At 41.3% G+C, this 23,630-nt stretch overlaps 1 protein-coding gene across 2 annotated transcripts in view; it reads right to left on the reverse strand.

Annotated features, from left to right (window-relative positions):
• LCMT1 (leucine carboxyl methyltransferase 1) overlaps positions 1 to 23,630 on the reverse strand; it is a 58,775-nt gene that overhangs the window by 29,992 nt on the left and 5,153 nt on the right. Inside the window, exons 2-3 of one of the 2 annotated variants that reach the window (XM_017657493.2) lie at positions 13,147 to 13,238; positions 4,895 to 5,016 (exon numbers count right to left, since the gene is read on the reverse strand). In XM_017657493.2, coding sequence (XP_017512982.2) covers positions 4,895 to 5,016; positions 13,147 to 13,238 — 214 coding nt within the window. The remainder of the gene's footprint in view (positions 1 to 4,894; positions 5,017 to 13,146; positions 13,239 to 23,630) is intronic. The other variant, XM_073215385.1, reaches the window with a different exon arrangement.

A 23,630-nucleotide genomic window follows, 5' to 3' on the forward strand; every position in this document is an offset into this window, starting at 1 on the left:
TTTGAGGAAATAATTGATGAAAACATCCCAATCTGGGAAAGGAAATACACACTCAGGTCATGGAAGTACAGAGAACCACTAACAAAAGGAACCCCAGGAAGAAAACACCAAGACATATATTAATTGAAAGGGCAAAGATCAAGGATGAAGACAGAATATGAAAGCAGCCAGAGAGAGATAAAAGATCACTTACCCCCATAAAAGGATACCCCATCAGGCTATAAGCAGACTTCTCAGCAGAAACTACAGGCCAAAGGGAGGGGTATAACATATTTAATGTAATGAAACAGAAGGACCTCCAACCAAGAATATGCTACCCAGCAAGATTATCATTTAAATTTGAAGCAGGGATTAAACAATTTTCAGATAAACAAAAGCTGAAGCAATTCACCACCACTAAGCCAGCCCTTCAGGGTATGATAAAGGGTCTGCTGTAGATGGAAATGTTCCCAAGGCTAAATAGCAGTCACCAGCAAACAGAAACCCACAATAAAGGCAGTAGACCAATTAATTACCAAGGAGGTACAAAATTAAAACAAAAGAAGCAAAATCAACTACTCACAAAAATAGTCAAGGGATACAAAAAAAGTGCAGATTATGACATCTAATACAGAAAGTGTGGAGGAGGAAGGAGAAGAAAAAAGTACCTTTAAATCTTGTTTGAAACAGAGTAATCAACAATTTAAGATAGAAGCTATGCTTGACCTTTGGTAACCACAAAACTAAACCCCACAATAGAAGATGGGATGGAGAGAGGGAGGGAGGGAGGAAGATCCAATGAAAACACTAAAGAAATCCATCAGATAACAAGAAAAGAATATATGAGAGGAAAAAAAGGAACAGAGAAGGGATATAAAAACACAAAGAAAACAATAAAATAGCAATAAGTACATATGTATCAATAGTCACCTTAAATGTAAATGGACTGAATACACCAATCAAAAGACATAGAATAGATAAAAAAACAAGACCCATCTATATGCTGCCTACAAGAGACTAATCTCAGATGCAAGGACATACACAGACTACTAAAAGTGAAGGGAAGGAAAAAGATAGTTTGTGCAAATAATAGGGAGAGAAAAGCCGGAATAGCAGTAGTTATATCAGAGAAAATAGATTTCAAAACAAAGAAAGTAATAAAAGACAAAGAAGGATATTACAAATGATGAAGGAGTTAGTCTAAAAGGAGGATATACCAAATCCTTGTAAGAATGTGGAGAAATGGAAACACTCCTACACTGTTGGTGAGAATGTGAACTGGTGCAACCATTGTGGAAACCAATATGGAAGTTCCTCAGCAAACTAAAAATAGAAATACCATTTAAACCAGTAATTCCACTCCAAAGAATGTACCCAAAGAAAGCAAAATCCCTGACTCAAAAAGACATACACACCCTTATGTTTATCACTTCACTATTTGCAACAGCCAAGATATGGAAGCAACCTAAGTGAACATGAATGTATGAATAGATAAAAGAAGTGTTACATATACACAATGGAATACCATTCAGCCATAAAAAGAAAAGAAATCCTCCCATTTGCAACAACATGGGTGGATCTAGAGGGTATTATACTCGGTGAAATAAGCCTTGTGAAGAAAGACAAATCCAAATCATTTTACTTATTTGTGGAGTATAAAAACAAAGGAAAAAGAAAGAACAAAATACCAGTGGACTCACAGGCACTGAGAAGGGACTAGTGGTTACCAAAGAGAAGGGATTAGGGAGGGTGGGGTGGAAGGAGAAGGGGATAAGGGGCACATTAACAATCACAGTATATGTCGGTCACAGTGACAGTAGTACAACACAGAGAATACAGTTCATGACTCTGGAACATCTTATTACATTGATGGATAGTGACTGCACTGGAGGGGCTGAGGACTTGAAAATATGGGTGAATGCTGAAATCCTGTGTTGTGTATTTGAAACCATAAGAATGTATATTAATGATATCTTAATAATAAACGAATAAATCACAGAGACACTCCAAAAAAAAAAAAAGTAATACTGGTGAGATACAATGGGGAAATGACCATTGGGGCACGTGAGAACAAGTTGGAATTTACTTTGGAAGTGAGACCTGACAGTATTTTTCAAAAATCAGCTTGACACTGCTTAGAGAGGGTCAGGAAATCAATACAGTAGGTTTTCAGTAGCATTTCTGCATAAAATGGAATAAAATAGCAAATATCAGAAAGCATCACACATAGTGGGTCAGTACTATTTTGGTATACATTTTCTTTCTATGATTAGAGTAGAGCAGGGTGGTAATGAACAGGCACTCTGCAGCCTGAGGAGACTGGGTTCAAATCCCAGTTCCAGCACTTCTTTGCTGTGAGGTCTTGGGTAAATCGCTGAACTCCCTGGGCCAAGGTTTCCTCATGTGAAAAGCAGAGGAATTGGTAACACCTCGTGGCACTGTGAGGATCGATGAGGAAAACAGTGAGACAGTCGGCATGGGGACTGACCTTGGGAAGCACCACGTGCATGCCTGCATTTTTACAGAAATAGGTATGAAGATGTGAGTCCTGAATGGCATTTACATTTCTTTTGATGGTTGGCTGCAGTAAAAAAATTAGTAAGCACACACACACACACACACACGACTCTGCTTCCCCACTCTGCTCTTCTGAGATTGGCTGGTGCCTACATCCCCATCCAGTCACCCACTGACCATCCTATGTTCGCTCCATCTCCGCCCTGTCCAGTCACTCAGCCCTGATGACTGCACATGAATGCATCCCCTCCTCCTCAGCGCTGTCACCAACTGCAGCAACTGTCACAACACCCTTTCTGGTCTCTTCATCGACATGCCTCATGCTGCATGCACAGCTGTTCACACCTCTAAGACGTAGCGAGAAACAAGGTGCCCGTGCCCTGAAATGCTCAGGCAGCAGAGGCTGCAGAAAGCCTGCAATAGAGCTGTGCCTCTGCTGGTGCACCCAGGGCCCATTTGGGTGGAAGGTGCATGCGACTCAATCAACGGACAAGATTTCCCCTACTCTGTTAGAGAAGCATGTGTGTTTCTAAAACAGGGATGAGCAACCTTTCTGCAAAGAGCCAGGAAATGAGTCTTTCAGCCTCTGCAGGCCACATGGTCTCTGCTGTAATTATTCAACTCTGCTGGCACAGGGTTAAGGCAGCCATAGGTATGATGTAAATAAATGGCAGTGGCTGTGTTCCAATAATACTTTATTTACAAAAATAGGTGGCAGGCTGGATTTGGCTCGGGCAATCCCTGCTCTGAGAGAGCAAACAAGCACAACATATTTTTTAAAGGAGCTTCAGATTTTAAAAAATTCCTCAGAACAATACAATTACCAACCCAAACATAAAACTTCCACAAAGGACTTCTTACCCTGTGCTAATGTCCTGCCTCTCTACTGACAAACCACGTTTTGCTTGGAAAGGACACATGAACGTTGGAGTACCTTGCTTAAAATAAAACTCTCAGATTTATTAATTATTAACCCACCTACATCATAAGGAGAAAAACCAAACCACGTGACCAAGTCAAAAGGGAGTCAGGCCCAAAGAAAAGCTTTCTCCGGCAGCCCCTGTAATGGCACTGCACACCCCTCACCCCACATTCATTCCAGTTCCTTCCACCGCACCATGGTCACTGCGTTACAGGAAAGACCCCCAAAACAACCCGAGGACGGTGCGTAGTACAGAAAAGAGTTGGGTGAGCTGGAGTCCAGTGCTGGGGATCCGCTCCAGAGCCACTGGTGCCCCGCCTTCCCAGGGTGTGTAAATGCCCCTCAGAGCTCGCATGGTAACTTAGGAGGTCATGTGTGTGAAAGCGCTTCATAAATGTCAGTTGTCTTATCCTGGATGAAGAATACGGAGGCAAACGATTAATACTAAGGCCGTGTTGAGGCCACTGATTTCTCACTTGGGTAAGAGAAAGGGGGGAGCGCTGAAGACCAACGGCATCCTTTCAGGTGAGCTGATAAAGGACAAAACATATACGCATGTCGCATTGTGCCCTCACACTCTAGTTGACCTGGGGTGCCTCTGCAAGAGATCCAGAGAAATGCACATACCCAGTACTGCCACTTCTATCAGGTCTTCTGCTGATGTGATAGAAGACCAAGAAAAATCTGTACAAACCAACAAAAATGGAAGTGAAGTCAGGAGAGATCTTTGCAGGGAACGGGCTGGGTGGGAAAATTCCAGCGAGGAAGGAAAGCCCAGCACTTCAGCCTTGGTTCTGCCACTAACCACACCCACATTTCCTTCTCCTGAATGTGCACAATTATACCTGCTCTTGATCCCTAACAGAACAGTTGAAGGATCGACTTCTGTCCAACAAAGGACACCATCAACAGAACAAAAAGGAACCCTCCAATGTGGGGGAATATATTCATTAACAACTCATATGATAAAGGGTTAACATTCAAAATATATAAGGAACTCATATGCCTCAACACGCAAAAAACAAATAATCCAATGGGCAGAGAATGGCTACAAAATGGCATTACATCATATTATCATCACCCATCCCTGAAAACACACAAACTTTACCTAAGACACTGTTAACATGACACTAAAATCTTAGTTACCATCCAAGTTACAAATGTGTGTGCTGTCTCAGCAGTTCCACTGACAGAATTTTTTCTCCTGATATATTTCCACACATGCAGGGGAAAATGTACACAAAGATTTTTATGACAACCCTGTGTGTAGAAGCACAAAATGAGAAACCCACCCACACAGCCTTCACTAGGGCCCTGATGGGAAGGTACATGGTGGCTGTGGAGGGCAGGCAGACATGGGGTGGAAGACAGGCTGTCACAGCTTTCCTTTCAATATATTTTTAAACATTTTGACCCACGTGAACATCATCAAAAAAATAAACAATTGGGGATAGAAGAGGGGGAGTTTTAAATTACCTTTAATTTCCAGAAGGTCGTATCCATCCCAGCCCCAAGGTTTAGAATCTGACAATGACATTTTGTTTTCTGTAGAAATGCCTTTATAAGTTGGTTAACACCATGGACTCGAGCAAAATATCCTGAGAGAGACACAGAGAAACAAGCTATTATTCAGTGATAACAGAATTAATCCCTGCAAAGCCCTTCACGCCAGAAAAGCAAACCACAACCTTTTGCTCTTCTTCAGGCTCAGTGGCTTATCAGTAGATTTTACAGGTGAAACAGCAACTTCAAAATACTCTTTTTTTCTTTTAAGCCTCTTGAACCAAAGTAAGTCCAGTGTATGTAATGGTGGAATTAACTACTTTAAAAAATTAAAATGTCTAATGATTTTACTTTAGAGAGACAGTACTTTACATCAAAACATCTAACCTACATGTTCCCCTTGGAAAAGTGTTTTTCATGGCTGTAGTGAAAGCTACCGCATATTCTGGTAAAACTCAAACTTTTGATAAGATTAAAGATGGCGGCGTGAGAGGAGAGACAGAGGGAATCATATTCCTCCTAAAATCATATAAAATTAGAAAATAAAGTTGGTACAACTAATCCTGAGAGAGCAACAGGAAAGAGGGCTGCGTCAGACTACATACACCTGGAGAAAAGAGCAGACCTCGTGGAACAGTTAACATACCAAAGCTGTGGCCCCTCAGAACTTCCTGCAAGCCCTTCCCCCACCCAGCTCACCGGCAGGAGGAAGAGAAATGGAGCAGGGAGGGAGTGGAAGGCCTGGGACTGCTGAATGCCTAGCTCCCAGGATCTGCTCTGGGAGCAAAAACCTACATTTCATGGTGCTTTCATGATACTCATGTGATTATGGGGTTGGAAAGCTAATACAGGCAGAATTCCTGGAAAGACTGAGATTCCAGCCACTTGTGGAAATCAGGGATCCACATCTGGCTACTCTGGGACAAAAGCTTATACCTCTGTGCTCAGCCCACTGGTTCAGTCAGTGGAGATAGGCATAGCAGCCGGGAAGCAGGAAACAGCTCTTTCCTCCCCCCAGGCACCAATACCACTCCCCTGCGACCCCCGACATTGCTTCAGGGACTGAGCAGCTCCAGAGTAGGGCTTCTGGACACTAGAGGGCACCATATACAAATATGAAATGCAAAAGGAACCGGGTCCAGAGTAATACTAATATAACTCTGGAGAAAGATTTAAATGACATGGACCTTATGACTCTTCCTGAAAGGGAGTTAAAAATAAAAATCATCAACATGCTAATGGAGGTAGGGAAAGATATCCAAGAACTTAGAATGAATTCTGGTTGGAGATCCAATCATTGAAGAGCACAATGGATGGTATTAAAAGCAGGTTGGATACAGTGGAGACGATAAATGAAATAGAAACTAGACAAGAGAAATACAAAGAAGCTGAGGCACAGAGAGAAAAAAAGAATCTCTAAGGGTGAAAGAATATTGAGAGAACTGTGTGACCAATCCAAACGAAACAATATTCGCGTTATAGGGATACCAGAAGAATAAGAGAGAGAGAAAGAGATAGAAAGCATCTTTGAGGAGGTAACTGCTGAAAACTTCCCCAATATGGGGAAGGATATAGTCTCTCAGGGACCCAAGGAGCCCAAGGAAGACAACACCAAGACATATAGTAATAAAATGGGCAAAGAACAGGATAAGGACAGACTATTAAAAGCAGCCAGAGAGAGAAATAAGGCACATACAAAGGAAAGCCCATCAGGCTAACATCAGACTTCTCAGCAGAAACCTTACAGGCCAGAAGGGAGTGGCATGATGTATTTAATGCAATGAAGCAGAAGGGCCTTGAACCAAGATTACTTTATCTGGTAAGATTATCATTTAAATTTGAAGGAGGGATTAAATAATGTCCAGATAAGCATAAGCTGAGAGAATTTACCTCCCACAAACCATCTCTACAGTCTATTTTGGAGGGACTGCTATAGATGGAAGTGTTCCTAAGGTTTAATAGCTGTCACCAGAGGTAATAAAACCACAGTAAAGAAAGTAGAACAGCTAATTACTAAGCAAATGTGAAATTAAATTAACTATCCCCAAAGTCAATCAAGGGATAGACAAAGAATACAGAATATGATATCTAATATATAAAGAATGGAGGAGGAAGAAATAGGAGGAGAAAAAGAAAAGAACCTTTAGATTGTGTTTGTAACAGCATATTAAGTGAGTTAAGCTAGACTCTTATTAGATAGTAAGGAAATTAACCTTGAACCTTTGGTAACCACGAATCTAGAGCCTGCAATGGCAATAAGTACATACCTATCGATAATTACCCTAAATGTAAATAGACTGAATGCACCAAGCAAAAGACACAGAGTCACTGAATGGATAAAAAAACAGGACCCATCTATATGCTGCCTACAAGAGACTCACTTTAAACCCAAAGACATAAACAGACTAAAAGTGAAGGGATGGAAAAAGGTATTTTATGCAACTAACAGAGAGAAAAAATCAGGAGTTGCACTACTTGTATCAGACAAAATAGACTTCAAAACAAAGAAAGTCACAAGAGACAAAGAAGGACATTACATAATGATAAAGGGGTCAATTCAACAAGAAGATATAACCATTATAAATATCTATGCTCCAAACACAGGAACACCCACATATGTGAAACAAATACTAACAGAATTAAAAGGGGAAATAGAATACAATGCATTCATTCTAGGAGACCTCAACACTCCACTCACTCTGATGGACAGATCAACCAGACAGAAGATAAGTAAGGAGACAGAGGCACTGTACAACACAATAGAACAGATGGACCTAACAGACATCTACAGAACTCTACACCCAAAAGAACAGAATACATATCCTTCTCAACTGCGCATGGAACATTTTCAAGAGTAGATCATACACTAGGCCACAAAAAGAGCCTCAGTAAACTCAAAAAGATTGAAATTGTACCAACCAGTTCCTCAGACCACAAAGGTATGAAACTAGAAATAAATTATGCAAAGAAAATGAAAAATCCCACAAACACATGGAGGCTTCACAACATGCTCCTAAATACCAATGGATCAATGACCAAATAAAAACAGAGATCAAGCAATATATGGAGGCAAATGACAACAATAATTCAACACTGCAAAATGTATGGGACGCAGCGAAGGGTGTGCTAAGAGGAAAGTATATTGCAATACAGGCCTATCTCAAGAAAGAAGAACAATCCCATATAAGCAGTCTAAACTCACAAGTAATGAAATTAGAAAATGAACAACAAATGAGGCCCAAAGTCAGTAGAAGGAGGGACATAGTAAAGATCACAGCAGAAATAAATAAAATTGAAAAGAATAAAGCAACAGAAAGAATAAACAAAAGCAAGAGCTGGTTCTTCGAGAAAATAAACAAAATAGATAAACCCCCCAGCCAGACTTACCAAGAAAATAAGAGCGCCTACTCACATTAACAGAATCAGAAATGAGAAAGGAAATATCACTATGAACACCACCAAAATACAAAGAATTATTAGAGAATACTATAAAATAATTTATGCTAACAAACTGGATAACCTAGAAGAAATGGGCAACTTTCTAGAAAAATACAATCTTCCAAGGCTGACCAAGGAAGAAACAGAAAATCTGAACAAACCAATTACCAGCAACAAAATTGAACTGGTAATCAAAAACCTACCTAAGAACAAAATCCCTGTACCAGATGGCTTCACTGCTGAATTTTTTTTTCTTAAAAACAGCTTTATTGAGGTATAATTGACCCCATATATTGAAAGTGAACCAGTTGATCACCATAATCGAAACATATCTATCATCCACCATGGTTTCCTTGTGCCCCGTTGTAAATCCTTCCCTCCAGCCCTTTCTCATCCTCTCAGACCCAAGCAACCTCTGCCCTGCTTTCTGATGCTGTAAATTAGTTTGCATTTGCTCAAGTCTTATATAAATAACATTGTACAATATGTACTCTCTTGAAGTGGGTCTGGCTCCTTTCACTTGGCACAGTTATTTTGAGATTTATCCACATTGGTGTGTGCAATAGACCACTCTTCTTTATGGCTAAATAGTCTTGCACAATTTGCTCCTTCACTTCTTTGTTGTTGGACATCTGGGACATTACAAATAAAGCTGCTATGCAGAGAAGACAAGTAGTGACTCTGTGGCATTTTACTACACTGATGGACAGTGCCTGCAATGATGGGGGGGGACTTGATAATATGGGTGAATGTATTCACTGCTGAATTTTATCAAACATTTAGTGAAGACCTAATACCCATTCTTCTTAAAGTTTTCTAAAAAATAGAAGAAGAGGGAATACTTCCAAACTCACTCTATGAGGCCAGCATCACTCTAATACCAAAACCAGGTAAAGACACGACAGAAAAAGAAAATTACAGACCAATATCCCTGATGAACATAGATGCAAAAATACTCAACAACATATTAGCAAACTGAATTCTAAAATACATCAAAAAGATCATCCATCATGATCAAGTAGGATTTATGCCAGGGGTGCAAGGATTGTACAACATTCAAAAATCCATCACCATTATCCACCACATCAACAAAAAGGACAAAAACCACATAATCACCTCCATAGATGCTGAAAAAATATTTGACAAAATTCAATATCCATTCATGATAAAAACTTTAAACAAAATGGGTATAGAGGGCACATAATAAAACCCATATATGACAAACCCACAGCCAACAGTATACTTAACAGGGAGAAGCTGAAAGCTATTCGTTTAAGATCAGGAACAAGACAAGGATGCCCACTCTCCCCACTTCTATTCAACATAGTACTGGAGGTCCTAGCCACAGCAATCAGACAACACAAAGAAATAAAAGGCATCCAGACTGGCAAGGAAGAAGTTAAACTGTCCCTGTTTGCAGATGATACAATATTGTACATAAAAAACCCTAAAGAATCCACTCCAAAATGACTAGATCTAATATCTGAATTCAGTGAAGTTGCAGGATACAAAATTAATACACAGAAATCTGTGGCATTTCTATACACTAACAATGAATGAGCAGAGAGAGAAATCAGGAAAACAATTCCATCCACAATTGCAGCAAAAAGAATAAAATACATAGGAATAAACCTAACCAAGGAAGTGAAAGACCTATACTCTGAAAACTACAAGACACTCATGAAAGAAATTAGAAGAACATACCAATAAATGGAAACACATCCCGTGCTCATGGATAGGAAGAATTAATATTGTCGAAATGGCCATCCTGCCTAAAGCAGTCTACAGATTCAATGCAATTCCTATCAAAATACCAACAGCATTCTTCAATGAACTAGAGAAAATCGTCCTAAAATTCATATAGAACCACATAAGACCTCAAATAGCCAAAGCAATCCTGAGAAGGAAGAATAAGCAGGGGGAGTTACGCTCCTCAACTTCAAGCTCTACTACAAAGCCACAGTAATCAAGACAATTTGGTACTGGCACAAGAACAGACCCATAGAACCAATGGAACAGACTAGAGAGCCCTGATATAAACCCAACCATGTATGGTCAATTAATATATGATAAAGGAGCCATGGACATACAATGGGGAAGTGACAGGCTCTTCAACAGCTGGTGTTGGCAAAAGTTGACAGCTACATGCAAGAGAATGAAACTGGATTATTGTTTAATCCTATACACAAAAGTAAACTCGAAATGGATTAAAGACTTGAATGTGAGTCATGAAACCATAAAACTCTTAGAAGACATCATAGGCAAACATCTGAATATAAGCATGAGCACCTTCTTCTTGAACCCATCTCCTCGAGAAAAGGAAACAAAAGCAAAAATGAACTCATGGACTACATCAAACTAAGAAGTTTTTGTATGGCAAAGGACATCATCAACAAAACAAAAAGGCATCCTACAGTATGGGAGAATATATTTGTAAATGACATATCCGACAAGGGGTTAACATCAAAAATATATAAAGAACTTACACACCTCAACACCCAAAAAGCAAATAACCTGACTAACAAATGGGCAGATGATATGAAGAGACAGTTCTCCAAAGAAGAAATTCAGATGGCCAACAGACGCATAAAAAGATGCTCCACATCACTAATCATCAGGGAAATGCAAATTAAAACCACAATGAGATATCACCTCACACCAGTAAGAATGGCCAGCACCGAAAAGACTAAGAACAACAAATGCTAGCAAGGATGTGGAGGAAAGGGAACCCTCTTACACTGCTGGTGGGAAGGTAAGCTAGTTCAACCATTGTGGAAAGCAATATGGAGCTTCCTCAAAAAACTAAAAATAGAAATACCATTTGACCCCGGAATCCCACTCCTTGGAATATACCCAAAGAATACAGCTTCTCAGATTCAAAAAGACATATGCACCCCTAAGTTTATCGCAGTACTTTTTACAATAGCCAAGATATGGAAGCAACCTAAGTGTCCATCTGTAGATGAATGGATAAAGAAGATGTGGTACGTATATATAATGGAATACTATTCAGCCATAAGAAAGAAACAAATCCTGCTGTTTGCAACAACATGGATGGAGCTGGAGGACATTATGCTCAGTGAAATAAGCCAGGTGGAGAAAAAGAAATGTCAAATGATTTCCCTCATTTATGGAGTATGACAATGAAGCAAAACTGAAGGAACAAAACGGCGGCAGACTCAGACTCCAAGAATGAACTAGTGGTTCTCAAAGGAGATGGGTGTGGGAGGGCAGGTGGGGAGGGAGGGAGAAGGGGACTGAGGGGTATTATGTTTAGTACACATGGTGTGCGGGATCACGGGGAGAACAGTGTAGCACAGAGAAGACACACAGTGGATCTCTAGCATCTTGCTGCACTGATGGACAGTAACTGCATTGCGGTATGGGTGGGGAATTGATAATATGGGTAAATGTAGTAACCACATTGTTTTTTAATGTGAAACCTTCATAAGAGTGTATATCAATCATACCTTTAAAAAAAATACTCAAACTTTCTATATCATATGGAAGATAATGTTTTTCGGTCAGGAACCTGGGCAGATGAATGTCAAAACTAAGAAAGCCCGATGCGTTATAGTGTTCCCTCCATCTCCACCCTGTATGGAGAGCCATGTGCAGACCAAATGGCATCACAGATTGAGCGAGGGGAGGGCACACACAAACAGGGCCTGATAAATTGACTTGTTAAGCTGGTGGGGGGGAGGTGGGGGTGGAGCTGGGTAGCAAGGGAGGGAAAAAGGAAGATAAAGTCTGTGTTCTAAACCTATGTTGCTCCAAGTTTGTTTTAAGCACACACTTGGAGAGCAGCATTTATAAACTTGTGCTGCAAGTTGACAAACTTTATGTCTGTTGAATCTCCTAATAAAGAGTTGGGGCTTGTATTTTGCATGTCCTTTTCATTTTATTATTCTAGTAAACCATCCTTATTGCATTTTGTAAATTCCCATCCGCATGCATGGATATTGGAGAAAACAAAAGATCCTCACCACACACTGTTTGGGGAGCACTGTCTTTGGGCTGCAGGCCCCAATCAAGAGCTGCAAACCCACAGACAGGAAAAAGGAAGGATGAAGGGCCAGTAGGCTGCCTGGGACAGTCACGATGGTGAGCCCCTGCCTCTGCAGCCTCTGCCTGGAAATCTGTATCAGGGGCACGGGTGGGAAGCCTAAGGCATCTTAGCCAGGACTTGCCCCCTCTTACTGCTGTCTGGTTTCAGCCTCGGCCCAAAGTATATACCGTTCTTATTCGCAGGAACCACCACTTTAAAATGTATTTGCATTTCTTATAAAGCCTACCTACAGGATCCACCTTTAAGAGTAACATTTCCTATGCACAAGAACTATGATCATTCCTTCAATTTCTCAATCTGGCAGAGACCATGTCACCCTCCTGTCTCAGATTCTTTGACTTCCTCGATAGAAATTACTTGTAGAGCCTAATAGTGGTACCAACACTTTAATAAATCAACAAAAACTATTCCCTTATGTGAACAGTTTGCAATCAATGATACACACATGGCTTGTAAACATAAAAAATGATCTTCAACTTCATCCCCAAGAGAAGACGCATGTAAAATAAAATTACTATAATGTACCATTTTCCAGGTATCAGATTAACAAAGATGGGAAGTTTCACAATCCACTGTGTTGGTAAGGATGTCGGGAAATGAGCACTTTCCTACACTCCTGGAGAGAGAACCCAATGGAATTCCCACTTTGAGAACGAACACCTAAAACCTCAGGCCTCTCAGCTGATGACGAGTTGTTGGGAGGGAAATGGTTACTTGCCTCTGTTAATTTCGGGGGCCTTCCTTTCTGCAGACAGTCTCACAAAATGCTGGATGTAAGGGTCATGCCAGTAGCCAATGCTTACTGCAAACCTGAAAGGGATGGAAAAGAAGGCAGGTGAGCAGAGCCGAGTAGGTTCAGGCCAAGGTTCCACGGCCAAGTTCCCAGAAACCAGATCAAGGACCAGAGGAAAATGATCTCCCTTGAAAGGTCAACAAAGGCACACTTGGTGCTCTGTTACAAATTTAAACAGACTCATCCACCCACTTGATACTCACTGCCTGTCACCTTTCCCACACTGGGCATTTCCCACCTTTCTTTCCTCAGTCGCTAATCCTCTCCCTGGACCCTAAACAGCAAATGATGTCACCTCACACTTCACGCAGCAGACTTGCAACCATTTAGTCACTTGGCAAACTCACTGAGCCAGTTGATCACCTCTGCTCAAGCATAATTTCTGTATCCAGAGGTAGGGTGACCCAGAAATATTTTGCAAATATCACATAACTACCTAAGTATTTTGCCTGACTCTGTATTAGTACCAGTCATTTCACTCTGTAAGAGGGTCATGGTGGGAAAATCAGAACAAATCAGCAGAACAGCTACAATTTGGAAAGTGCTACGGCAGCCTAAACTCTCTTTACCATGGTCTACACTATAAGGACACAAAGTTTTAGTGCTCCAAGCCTGGAAGCTAAAGCCCGGATCACCAGTGGGAGGCTTCTGACAACCGTACGACCAGCCTCAGAACCAAGAGGTAACGGGAAGAATCAGGATCCCCTAAGGCCATGCCAGGTACTGTGGGCCTGGAGCCAGCTCTGCCTGTCATCGGGTATATTGAGAGATAATAAACGTCTTTATCATTTAAGCCAAATTGACTTGGGCTTGTCACCTGCAGCGTGAAACATCCTAAGTGATTTCCTGAGTAACACTCATTTCCAGGCTGCTTGGTAAATAAGCTCTAAGTTAAGATGTATATGCGTATGTGGGATGTCACCCAGCTAGGCTCTGAGCTCCCAGAAGCACATATTGTACCTCTTCTTTCTGTCTACCAACAATGCCGACTGCTGCCTGGATGGCAACATGGGCTGAAATGTGGGCGGACATGTCACCCCCAGCCTCTAGCATCCACATCCGCACATCCGCTAACACCCATAAGCAAGCACCTATGCTCAGCTACTCAAGGCAGCAGCTCAACACAGAAGCACAAAGAACTCCCTGCGGGACACAATGTGCTGTACGCCCACGCTGTCCAGGGAACACTGCAGGCCCACAGGGTTTCACAAGAGTAAACATGCTCAGTTGTCTAAAGAGCGCTTTCCTAACAATGAGTTGTGGCCCGTTAACATCATAAAATCAGTGCAAGAGTCTGCAAATCTCCATTTTAGAAAATGAAGCAGAATGGAGCAAAATAGGAAATACCAGCAAGGATTACACATCCTAAGAGTTCAGACTGTTCGTGAAGTTTTGTTTCAAGCGTGTTTTGGGAATTAAGTACAAGGAGAAATGCTCTCCCTTTGGAGGCACTTCCGTGAACACTCATCTCAGAGGAATCATCTAGTGCCATCTAGCGGTGTAAGCCAGATCTGCAGCTGAAGCCAGAATGGGCGGCCAGTGATGACAACACCCATCAGCCTAAGGGCTGGGAGGGGCCTTCGAAAGAGCTAGTCCACCCAATACCCAGTCCAGGAATCCTGTAACAACAGCAAGCCACTGCCTGACTATTCCCCACAAAGAAGGCACTCACTCCACTCCTAAGCAACTCTACCTGTGGAGAACCTGATCAATCTGCCTCCCTCTAGGCACTCTTTCTTGGACTTACTACTAACCTCCTGCATAACAAGGAGCAGTTTCTATTCCTCTCAACTCCATATTATCAGACGATTTAATATTATTCATCCAGTTATGCAGTATTTATGCAGAGTCTGCTAAGTGCCAGGCAGTGGGGATACAGTGCTGAACAAAACCAGAGAAGAAAAAGATAAACAAATGGTGACAACTGAAGGAGAAAACAGTACACACATAGAAAGACGGAGGGACCTACTTTAGGGAAGGAAAAAGGGAAGGACTCTTGGAAAAGAGGATGGCTGAGCTCAGCCCTTGAGAACCAGACAAAGTCAGCTGCACAAAAGGCATTCTAGACACTAGGGAGAGCAGACAGAAAAGCTCTCGTGTGGGAACCACCTGGAGAGTTCCAGGAGCCGGAAGCAGGTAGAGACACAGGAGAAACCTGAGAGGCGGTTCAAGAGAGGAGCAGGTCAGTCACAGGCAGGCGGGGGCTTGAGGTGGAGTGCAACAGTGCAGTGGACACGGTCAGTGACACACATGTACAAAAAGGTAGGTGGGTCCATGTGATGTAACACGGTTCCCATCACTAGTTCCCTTGACTCTACTTCCTAATGTGTCTAATGTGTTTCTTTCCAGTCCCCAAACCTATGTGACTGCAGTAGTTTCCAGCTTCTGAACAAAATAGGTCTCATAGCCTTGCCTAGCACAGTGGCCATGATAGAAAGATTTACAACACAGTGCTGGGAAGAATAGGAAGCAAGCACTGGGCAGGGCTGATGGGGGAAATAAGCGTCATGCTTGAGATCCTACAGGCCGCACTTGGAGATTTGCTGAACACGTTACAGGGTAGCCGTACAATGAAATACTACCCAAACACTTTCAAATATAAACTAGTAGGATTAGACATGGCAAGATGTTCAAGATACAGTATTAAGAGAAAAAGGTTACATCAAAAATGGGTGAAGTGCATGTGCCCAAAACAGGTGTGTGTGTGTGTGTGTGTGCAGGGAAGAACTAGGGAGAAAAAAGTTACATCAAAAATGGGTGAAGTGCATATGCCCAAAACAGGTGTGTGTGTGTGTGTGTGTCTGTGTGTGTGTGTCTGTGTGTGTGTGTGTGTATACAGGGAAGAACTAGGGAGAAAAAGGTTACATCAAAAATGGGTGAAGTGCATGTGCCCAAAACAGGTGTGTGTGTGTGTGTGTGTGTGTGTGTGTGTGTGTGTGTGTGTGTGTGTGTGTGTGTGTGTGTGTGTGTATACAGGGAAGAACTAGGGCACTGGACCAAAATATTAGCAGTGATTATCTCTGAGGTTTCTAATGTTCAATTTTTTATTTATCTGTTTTAAAAGTTTTCTACACTAACCATATAGCTTACTAAAACACCATCAACTGTTAGATCTATGAAAAGAAGAAATATTGCCAATTGTTAATGTTTACCTTATTGCTCAGAATTTTAATTTTGTGACTCCTGAAAAAGCTATTTTAGACTTATTTAAACAGATTATCATTCTCTCTCTCAGACACACACAAAAAGGAAAAAATGATTTCAGTGAGTTAGTTAAGGCTTCACTTTCACGATGCATGTGAATCTCCACCTGATCACTGACGATCAAGGGCACTGGGAGGGCTGCAGTTCTTAAGAGCTGTCTGCTATCCTCCATGAGATTTCCTTCCAGAGGCACTGACCCTCATGCTCTAAGTTGTCATACCAGCTCCTTCTTCAGTTCATCAGAAAGTGTCAATGGCTGGTTTTCAAATAGCAGTCTGGACTTCTGCTCCTTTGTCCAGGGGCCCCTATGCAGTACGTGGACTGAAGCATTCAGGGGCTGCCACTGCAGCCGCCCCAGCACTTAGGAGTAAAGGCCAAGTCTGCTTGCCTGGCTGATGGCAACTCAGCCACAACTCCACAGGGACTGCAGGACACACTGAGAATAAACCACATCTGATTTTGCAGAGGTTAAAGTCCAAGAACACGTGAGGCACAGAATGGATATCAGATACAGTAGGATCTGACGTAGGAGACTACGAAGGAGGGGACAGTGAGTCAGAAGTGTAAACCGGAACAGTCATGCTGTTAGGCGTGCTGGCATTAGGTAGCCAGAAAAACATATGTATACAATGAGCAAAGAATCCCACTTCTGGAATGTTGTCCTCAGGGAACAATCAAGAATGAATGCAAAGATTTTAATGTATGAACCCTGAATCTTGAGTTACAGCATCAGGTAAACAAAGCAGGCCACAAAATCCTATGTATAGAACGTTCCTGATTTTGTCCGAAGGAACATACACACATATACGAAGACTGCCCAGAGTGGACACCAAAATGTTAGTGGTGGTGATCCCCACACACCATGGTACGGGGCATCCAGGTGTGCTGTCCATTTCCACACAGGCCTTGGCCCCCAATGCCAGAGAACATCCCTTCTGTTTGTATATTCTGATTTCATGTTTAAAACCCAAAGAATCAAAAATCTCAGGCTTGGAAAGACTTTCCTCACACTTCATTCAATTCACTACTGCTTTCAAAATTTTCATGTCATTCACCTATCACCTGTCCAATTTAACAAGATGTCTTTGTATCAATCCACTTCTTTTATTACTCAGGCCTGATGTGACACCTAATATTTTCTTCGAACACATACTGTAATAAATACCCATTAAAGTTTAACACATCTATCTAGGTACCGCCTAAGATCATCTCACATTCCTTCCATGGGAAACACTGATCTGGTCCAACCAGCTATTCACTCAAGAAACATTTTCTTTGTCCTGTTGGATGAATGCTACCTGTAACAGCGGGCACTGCCCATGAAAGGTGTGACATGCCCTCCGACAGGCATGTCTTCCTCTGAGGCCTCGGGGGGATGGGGAGAGCCTCCCCCTGCTCTCCCATCCTAAGTGGATCGAGTCTGAGGATGGTTCATTACTTCTAACACTCACTGAGAGCTTATTATGTGCCAGGCATTGTTCCAAATGCTTAACAAACAGAAGGCGTGGCTTTACACACAGAGGGCAAGGTAGTTTCCCCAGGCTGTGGAACCTTGTGGGGAACTTAATTCTATTGCTTTGCAAACCTATTTACCCCCTGGATTTAGGTCTTGCCCAACACTGCAGTTGCTTAAATGGTGTGTATCTGTCTGTGCGTGTATGTATACATATGTATATACACTGCATGTGTGTGTATGTATATGTATGTAGATACATTTCATATATGTTTGTGTATGTGTGTATGTATACATGTACACCATTACAAAATAAATCGAATGTTCTTTTTTTTAACTGAGTATTTTTAACATTACTTTTCAAAATTGAGATTTTAACTGCATACTGTGGTCTTTATTGCTCTCTCTCTCATTTCTAAGTTTATCATTCCTTTACATCTTTTGGTTTCATTTTTTTCTTTCGTATTCCCTGTTGGTTTCATTTTTGGTTATAAAGGGAAGAGAGGAAGCAAAGTCTTAAGGGCCATAGACTCAAACCTAAACAGAGCTTGGATTTGTTTCCCTTCCTGTGAGCTCTGTTGCTCTCCTAACTACATCCGGAAGGCCTGAAGTATTGAGTCACCTAAAAAACTGGGCCTTAACAACCAAGAAGACTCATGGCCTGCAGAATCCTCCCAAAGGAGACTACTGGTGCTGCCTTTTGGCTTCATTTAATATCTCATTACAAGGATTAATATGATCTAAAAGCTACTGTGTCTGTTAATTAGTCATCGAATAGTCGGGGAAAAGGGGTAATTGGAAAAGGAACCAACATTCAAAAGATGGTGCAGTAAATAGGAGAATTCAATCAGAAAGTTCCCTTGGTGCAATGTCCCCTACCTAACTTTAACAACAGCAACAAAAATAGTTAATACAGAATATAACAACAGGATGCATGCACCTGAATAATATTGAAGTTCTGGGAAAAAAAAAATAAGAACGTTCGTATTGTGTGTATTTTCTCCAGTCTGTGGCTTGTCTGTTCATTCTCTTAGTGTAATATTTTTCCTTCACAGTTAGTGTTTTTAATGTTTTAAGCTTCTATATTTAGGTTTATATTTAGCAAATTAATACATGTGTACGGAATGAGCTAGGGGTCGAGGCTGAATTTTCTCCACTTGAATATCCAGTTGAGCCAGAGTTATTGGTTAAGAAGACTTCCCTTTCCCCCATTGAATTGACTTGCCACTCTGCACAAAACTCAACCAACAGTACTCGTGTAGGCCTATATCTGCATTCTCTATTCTATTTCATCAATCTATCCATCTTCATGCTAACATTACATTGATTTGATTACTGTTAGCTTAAGAAAACATCTTTCATTTAAGTGGTACTAGGCAGTGTTAAGTTCTCTACTTTGTTCTTCTTTTGAATATTTCCTTGGCTCTTCTAGACCTTTTGCATTTCCACATACATTTTAAAATAAACTCATTAATTTCTTATAAAAAAAAGTCTAGGACTCTGATTGGGATTACACTAATTTCTATGGCTCAATTTGGGGAGAATGGAAATCTCAACACCATCAAATCTATTGAAAATTGTAGGTCTCCCACTTAAGTCTTCTTTAATTTCTCTCAGCAATCCTTTATAGTCTTCTAAGTAAAGGCATTTAAGCTCTTTCATTAGATTTGTTCCCAGACAGCCTGGGTTTTTTTGATGCTATTATAAATGATATTTAAAACTTTTCTTTCCCTATCCAGGTATATGTATTTGCAATATATCTATCTGACAAAAGATTTCTTTCCAGAAGACACACTGAACTCCAAGTATTCCAATCCAACATCATCATCAAGAAAGAAACAAAAAGCTTAAACAGAGAGTTCACAAAAATAGGTGAAGGGATGGCCAATAAGCTCACAAAAAGATGCTTAATGTCATTAGTCATCAGGGAAATGCAATTTAAAACTATCATGAGATGCCATTTGCACGCACTGATGATACCCAATGTTAAGAAGGATACGGGACTGCTGGAGTTTGGATTCATTGCTGGTGAGAAGGGTAAACTGATAAACCATGTTGAAAATTAGTCTGGCAACTAAATACATACCCAGCCTGTGACTAAGCAAATTCCACTCCTAGATATTTATGGGAGAGAAATTGGAGACTTACACAAGAACATTCATTGTAGTCTACTCACAATGGTTGAAAACCATTATAGATATAACGCAAATGTCCATCAACAGGGGGATGGATGAACAAATCGTGGTAGACTCACACAACATAACACAGAGCGAACTACTTCACACCGACAGAGATGCTCTCCCTGGCCACGCTCTAGCCAGGCTCCTCTGAGCCCTCTTTCTGAAAAGGCTTCAACCTTGGCTTATTGTATAAACACTTGAACAAATACTAACATAGTTTCCAACAGCTCAAAGCTGAAGCCCCAGGGGAACTATAGCTCCCTGTACCTGACAAAACTCAGGGCTGCCAGAATCATTTACTGTTTATTTCAGCCGACAATTATAGACAGGACCCCCATCTCCCAGTTAGCAAATCCAGATGGTTGCACATGGACCAACTCCTCTTTCCCACTTTTGTAATTTTCCACCTGTCTGACTCTACTCACCCCCTCCTTACTCCCCCGTTCTCCCTTTAAAATGCCCTCTGTACAAATTGAAGTTGAGTTTGGCTCACACCAGATTCTTTTCCTTAGTGCAATAGTTATTACAAATTAAAACGTGTCCTTACCACTTTAACTAGTACCTGCCTTCATCGTTGACAATGTGCTCAACATGAATGAATCTGAAAGCACCTATTGAGTGCAAGGTGACTGAAAAGAGCATATCTACTGTATGATTACATTTATGTGATATTCACGGATAGGTAAAACTAACCTAAGCTGGTTGAAATCAGAAAATACTGGTCAGGTGGGGGTAGGGAGACTAGAAATGAGATACAAGGGAACTTTCTGGAGTTTCAGAAATATTTCATATTTTGTTTCTGGTGGCGGTACACAGATATACACGACTGTCAGCATTCATCAAACGGAACAATGAAGACCTGAGCATTTTGTTATATGAATTATCTCCCTCTCTCCTCCCTCCCACCTACATTTTCTTTCCTACCTCCCTCTCTGTTAAGGAGACCTAAGGAAATTCAGGGGTGGGGAGGGGTATAGGGTGGGAGATGAGAGATGTAGCTGGCCCTCTAATTTCCCTTTCAATACCCACTCGCTCCTCCTTCCTTTCTAAGGGTTCCCCAATGTTGTCGGAAGTATCAATCAGAAAACCACATTAGAAGGACTCCATCCCCACAGTTCCTGCAGCTAAGGCTGGGGCCACATGTCCTCTTTCTGGCCAATGAGAAGTACGCAGAAGACTATAGGGGAAGTAAGGCCTCCTGAAAAGCTACTCCTTCCCTGATGAAAAGGAACACATTCAGACACATACCTATCATTAGTACCCTTTCTCTGTCTTTCCTCCTGGAGCACAGGTGCTGAAATGGACTAGGAAAACTATGGTGTCCCTGGGACAAACCTGTTGCTACTGTGAAAAGGAAGCTATGGGAGTTCTGAATCAATTCACAGTAATAGGGAGTCAGAGTTTACAGGCATCACAATACAGCAAATTCAACTGGAACTCAAGAATGATGCACATATTGCTGGATAAAAGTGCATATAAAATTCAATATATAATGAAAGTGATGTTTCAAATCAATGGGGATATATAGACCATTCAACAGATGCTGTAGGGACAACCGGCTAATAATTTGTGACAATGATAAGTTAAAACTGTCATCTTATAACTTACAAAATAGTAAAGATAGATGAATGATTCAAGCATAAAAGCCAAAACCAGAAAAGGAAATGCTGTAATGACTTAGAATGGGCTTTCAAAACATTACCAATAAACCAGAGGCCATGAAGTTAGATTGTAGTCACAATCTCTGTATTATGAAATGTATAGTACAAGCTAAACAAAGAAAAACAAGCATCACATTGAGAGAAAATACTGAAAACAAATACAGAAGTAAAGGATTACTATCTCCAATATAAAAAGTTCTTATAAATCAATAATAAAAATACAAAGCACCAAACAACCCAGAAGGAAAATTATATGGAAAGAGGATTCAAATCAAGTATCAGTGAGAGTGGGCAGACTACAAATGCCCAGTCTTACCAGTGATTGTAGAAATACAAATTACAAAGATGGATTTTTTCCACCTGCCACTTGATAAACAATTTCAGAGACAGAGAATATTCCGTGATGAGCATCTCATTCCCCAATGGTACAAACAGAAACTGATGCTCCCTCAATGGAAGACCATTTCGTACACACTTCTCCCCTGAAATCCACCACCTAGGAAAACTCAAACACACATGCAAAGATGCTCATCACAGCACTGTTTTAATAGCAAAATCATAGATACCCAAATTATGAAGAGAATGATAAAGTATAGCAACACCACAGTATGAAATTCTGGACAGTGTGTACAATACAAAGAATGATGTGACCATGTGTGAAGTTACATGTACGATAGGTTTAGATTAGGCTATTGAGTGGGACTGGCACAAAGAGATTCCCTTTCATCATTTGAAAAATTCAGCCTTTGAGAGGAAAAAAAATTCAACTCTACATTGAAAATCATTATCTTCCACAGATATTTTCCAAAATGTAATCCATTCCTTTTTTTATAAAACGGTGGGAGGAAAGGGTCCACAATTTCTTTGACATTCCTGATGGGCAATTGTGGCAGCTCATTTATCCTCAACTGAATGTTCTAGTTCTAAATTCTGAAGAGACGTGTCTTCTCTGAGGATGGAAACAACAGCATCTGCATTCAAAATATTTAACATCAAAATCTCAGCCCTGCTCTCTGGAGAATAGCTGCGAAGATGCCATCAGTGTCCCGGGAGGCCTAGGCCATGGCCGTGAAGCGATCCTGGGACCATTTGCCTAAGTCAAGGGGGGCATTTTTAGATACACCTGAGATTGTCACAATGGAATTTCAGCCTTACAGCACCTAGCCTGGTTTCTAAAACATACAAACCATTCAAAACCACTGAAATAGACAATCAAAATCTTAAGACCTCATCAGGAAATACAATGTTGAGAATTTGCTTTCCTCATCACTTAGCCACCTGACAAACAGTTCTCGTGTGTCTGCACTGCACCCGGCACTAAGGCAGCCATGCCTCTGCTCTGCTTCACATCCATGCTAGGGGGAAAGACAAACAGTAAACAACATGTCAGAGTTACAACCACACTGATGGCCACAAAGGAAATGCACAGACCATTATGAGAACATATAACAAGCTAGGTCTAGTCTGCAGGGGTGAGAAAGGCTTCCCTGAGGGGCTGCATCCACGAAAAGTCCAAATCTGCTGTGCAATATGGATCAGGGGGACCGGAGAGTGGAGGGCTCACACTAGTGACATGGCTCAGTCCACAGGTGACCTTAACTTGGCCTGAGTGGGCAGAAGGAGAGGCAGAGAAAATATTCCAGAAATATTTAGTAGATAAAACCAAAGGTCTGAGGGATTGATCACACAAGGGGTAAGCGAGAGGGCAGTTCCAAGATGACTCTCACCATTTGTGCTTTGAAGTAAATGAATAGTGGCACCAGTCACGGGCAGCAGGGGGAAGGGCAGGGCAAGGAGGAATAAACAGTTGTCAAAATACTGGATTTGAGATCATTCTGAAAGACCTAAGGAGAGTTTTCCAGTTGGCAGTGGGATACGCAGGGCAGCACAAGGTGTGGATTTGTACCTTGT

The sequence above is a fragment of the Manis javanica genome, chromosome 10 (genome assembly GCF_040802235.1).
Source record: "Manis javanica isolate MJ-LG chromosome 10, MJ_LKY, whole genome shotgun sequence".
Lineage (NCBI taxonomy): Eukaryota > Metazoa > Chordata > Mammalia > Pholidota > Manidae > Manis > Manis javanica.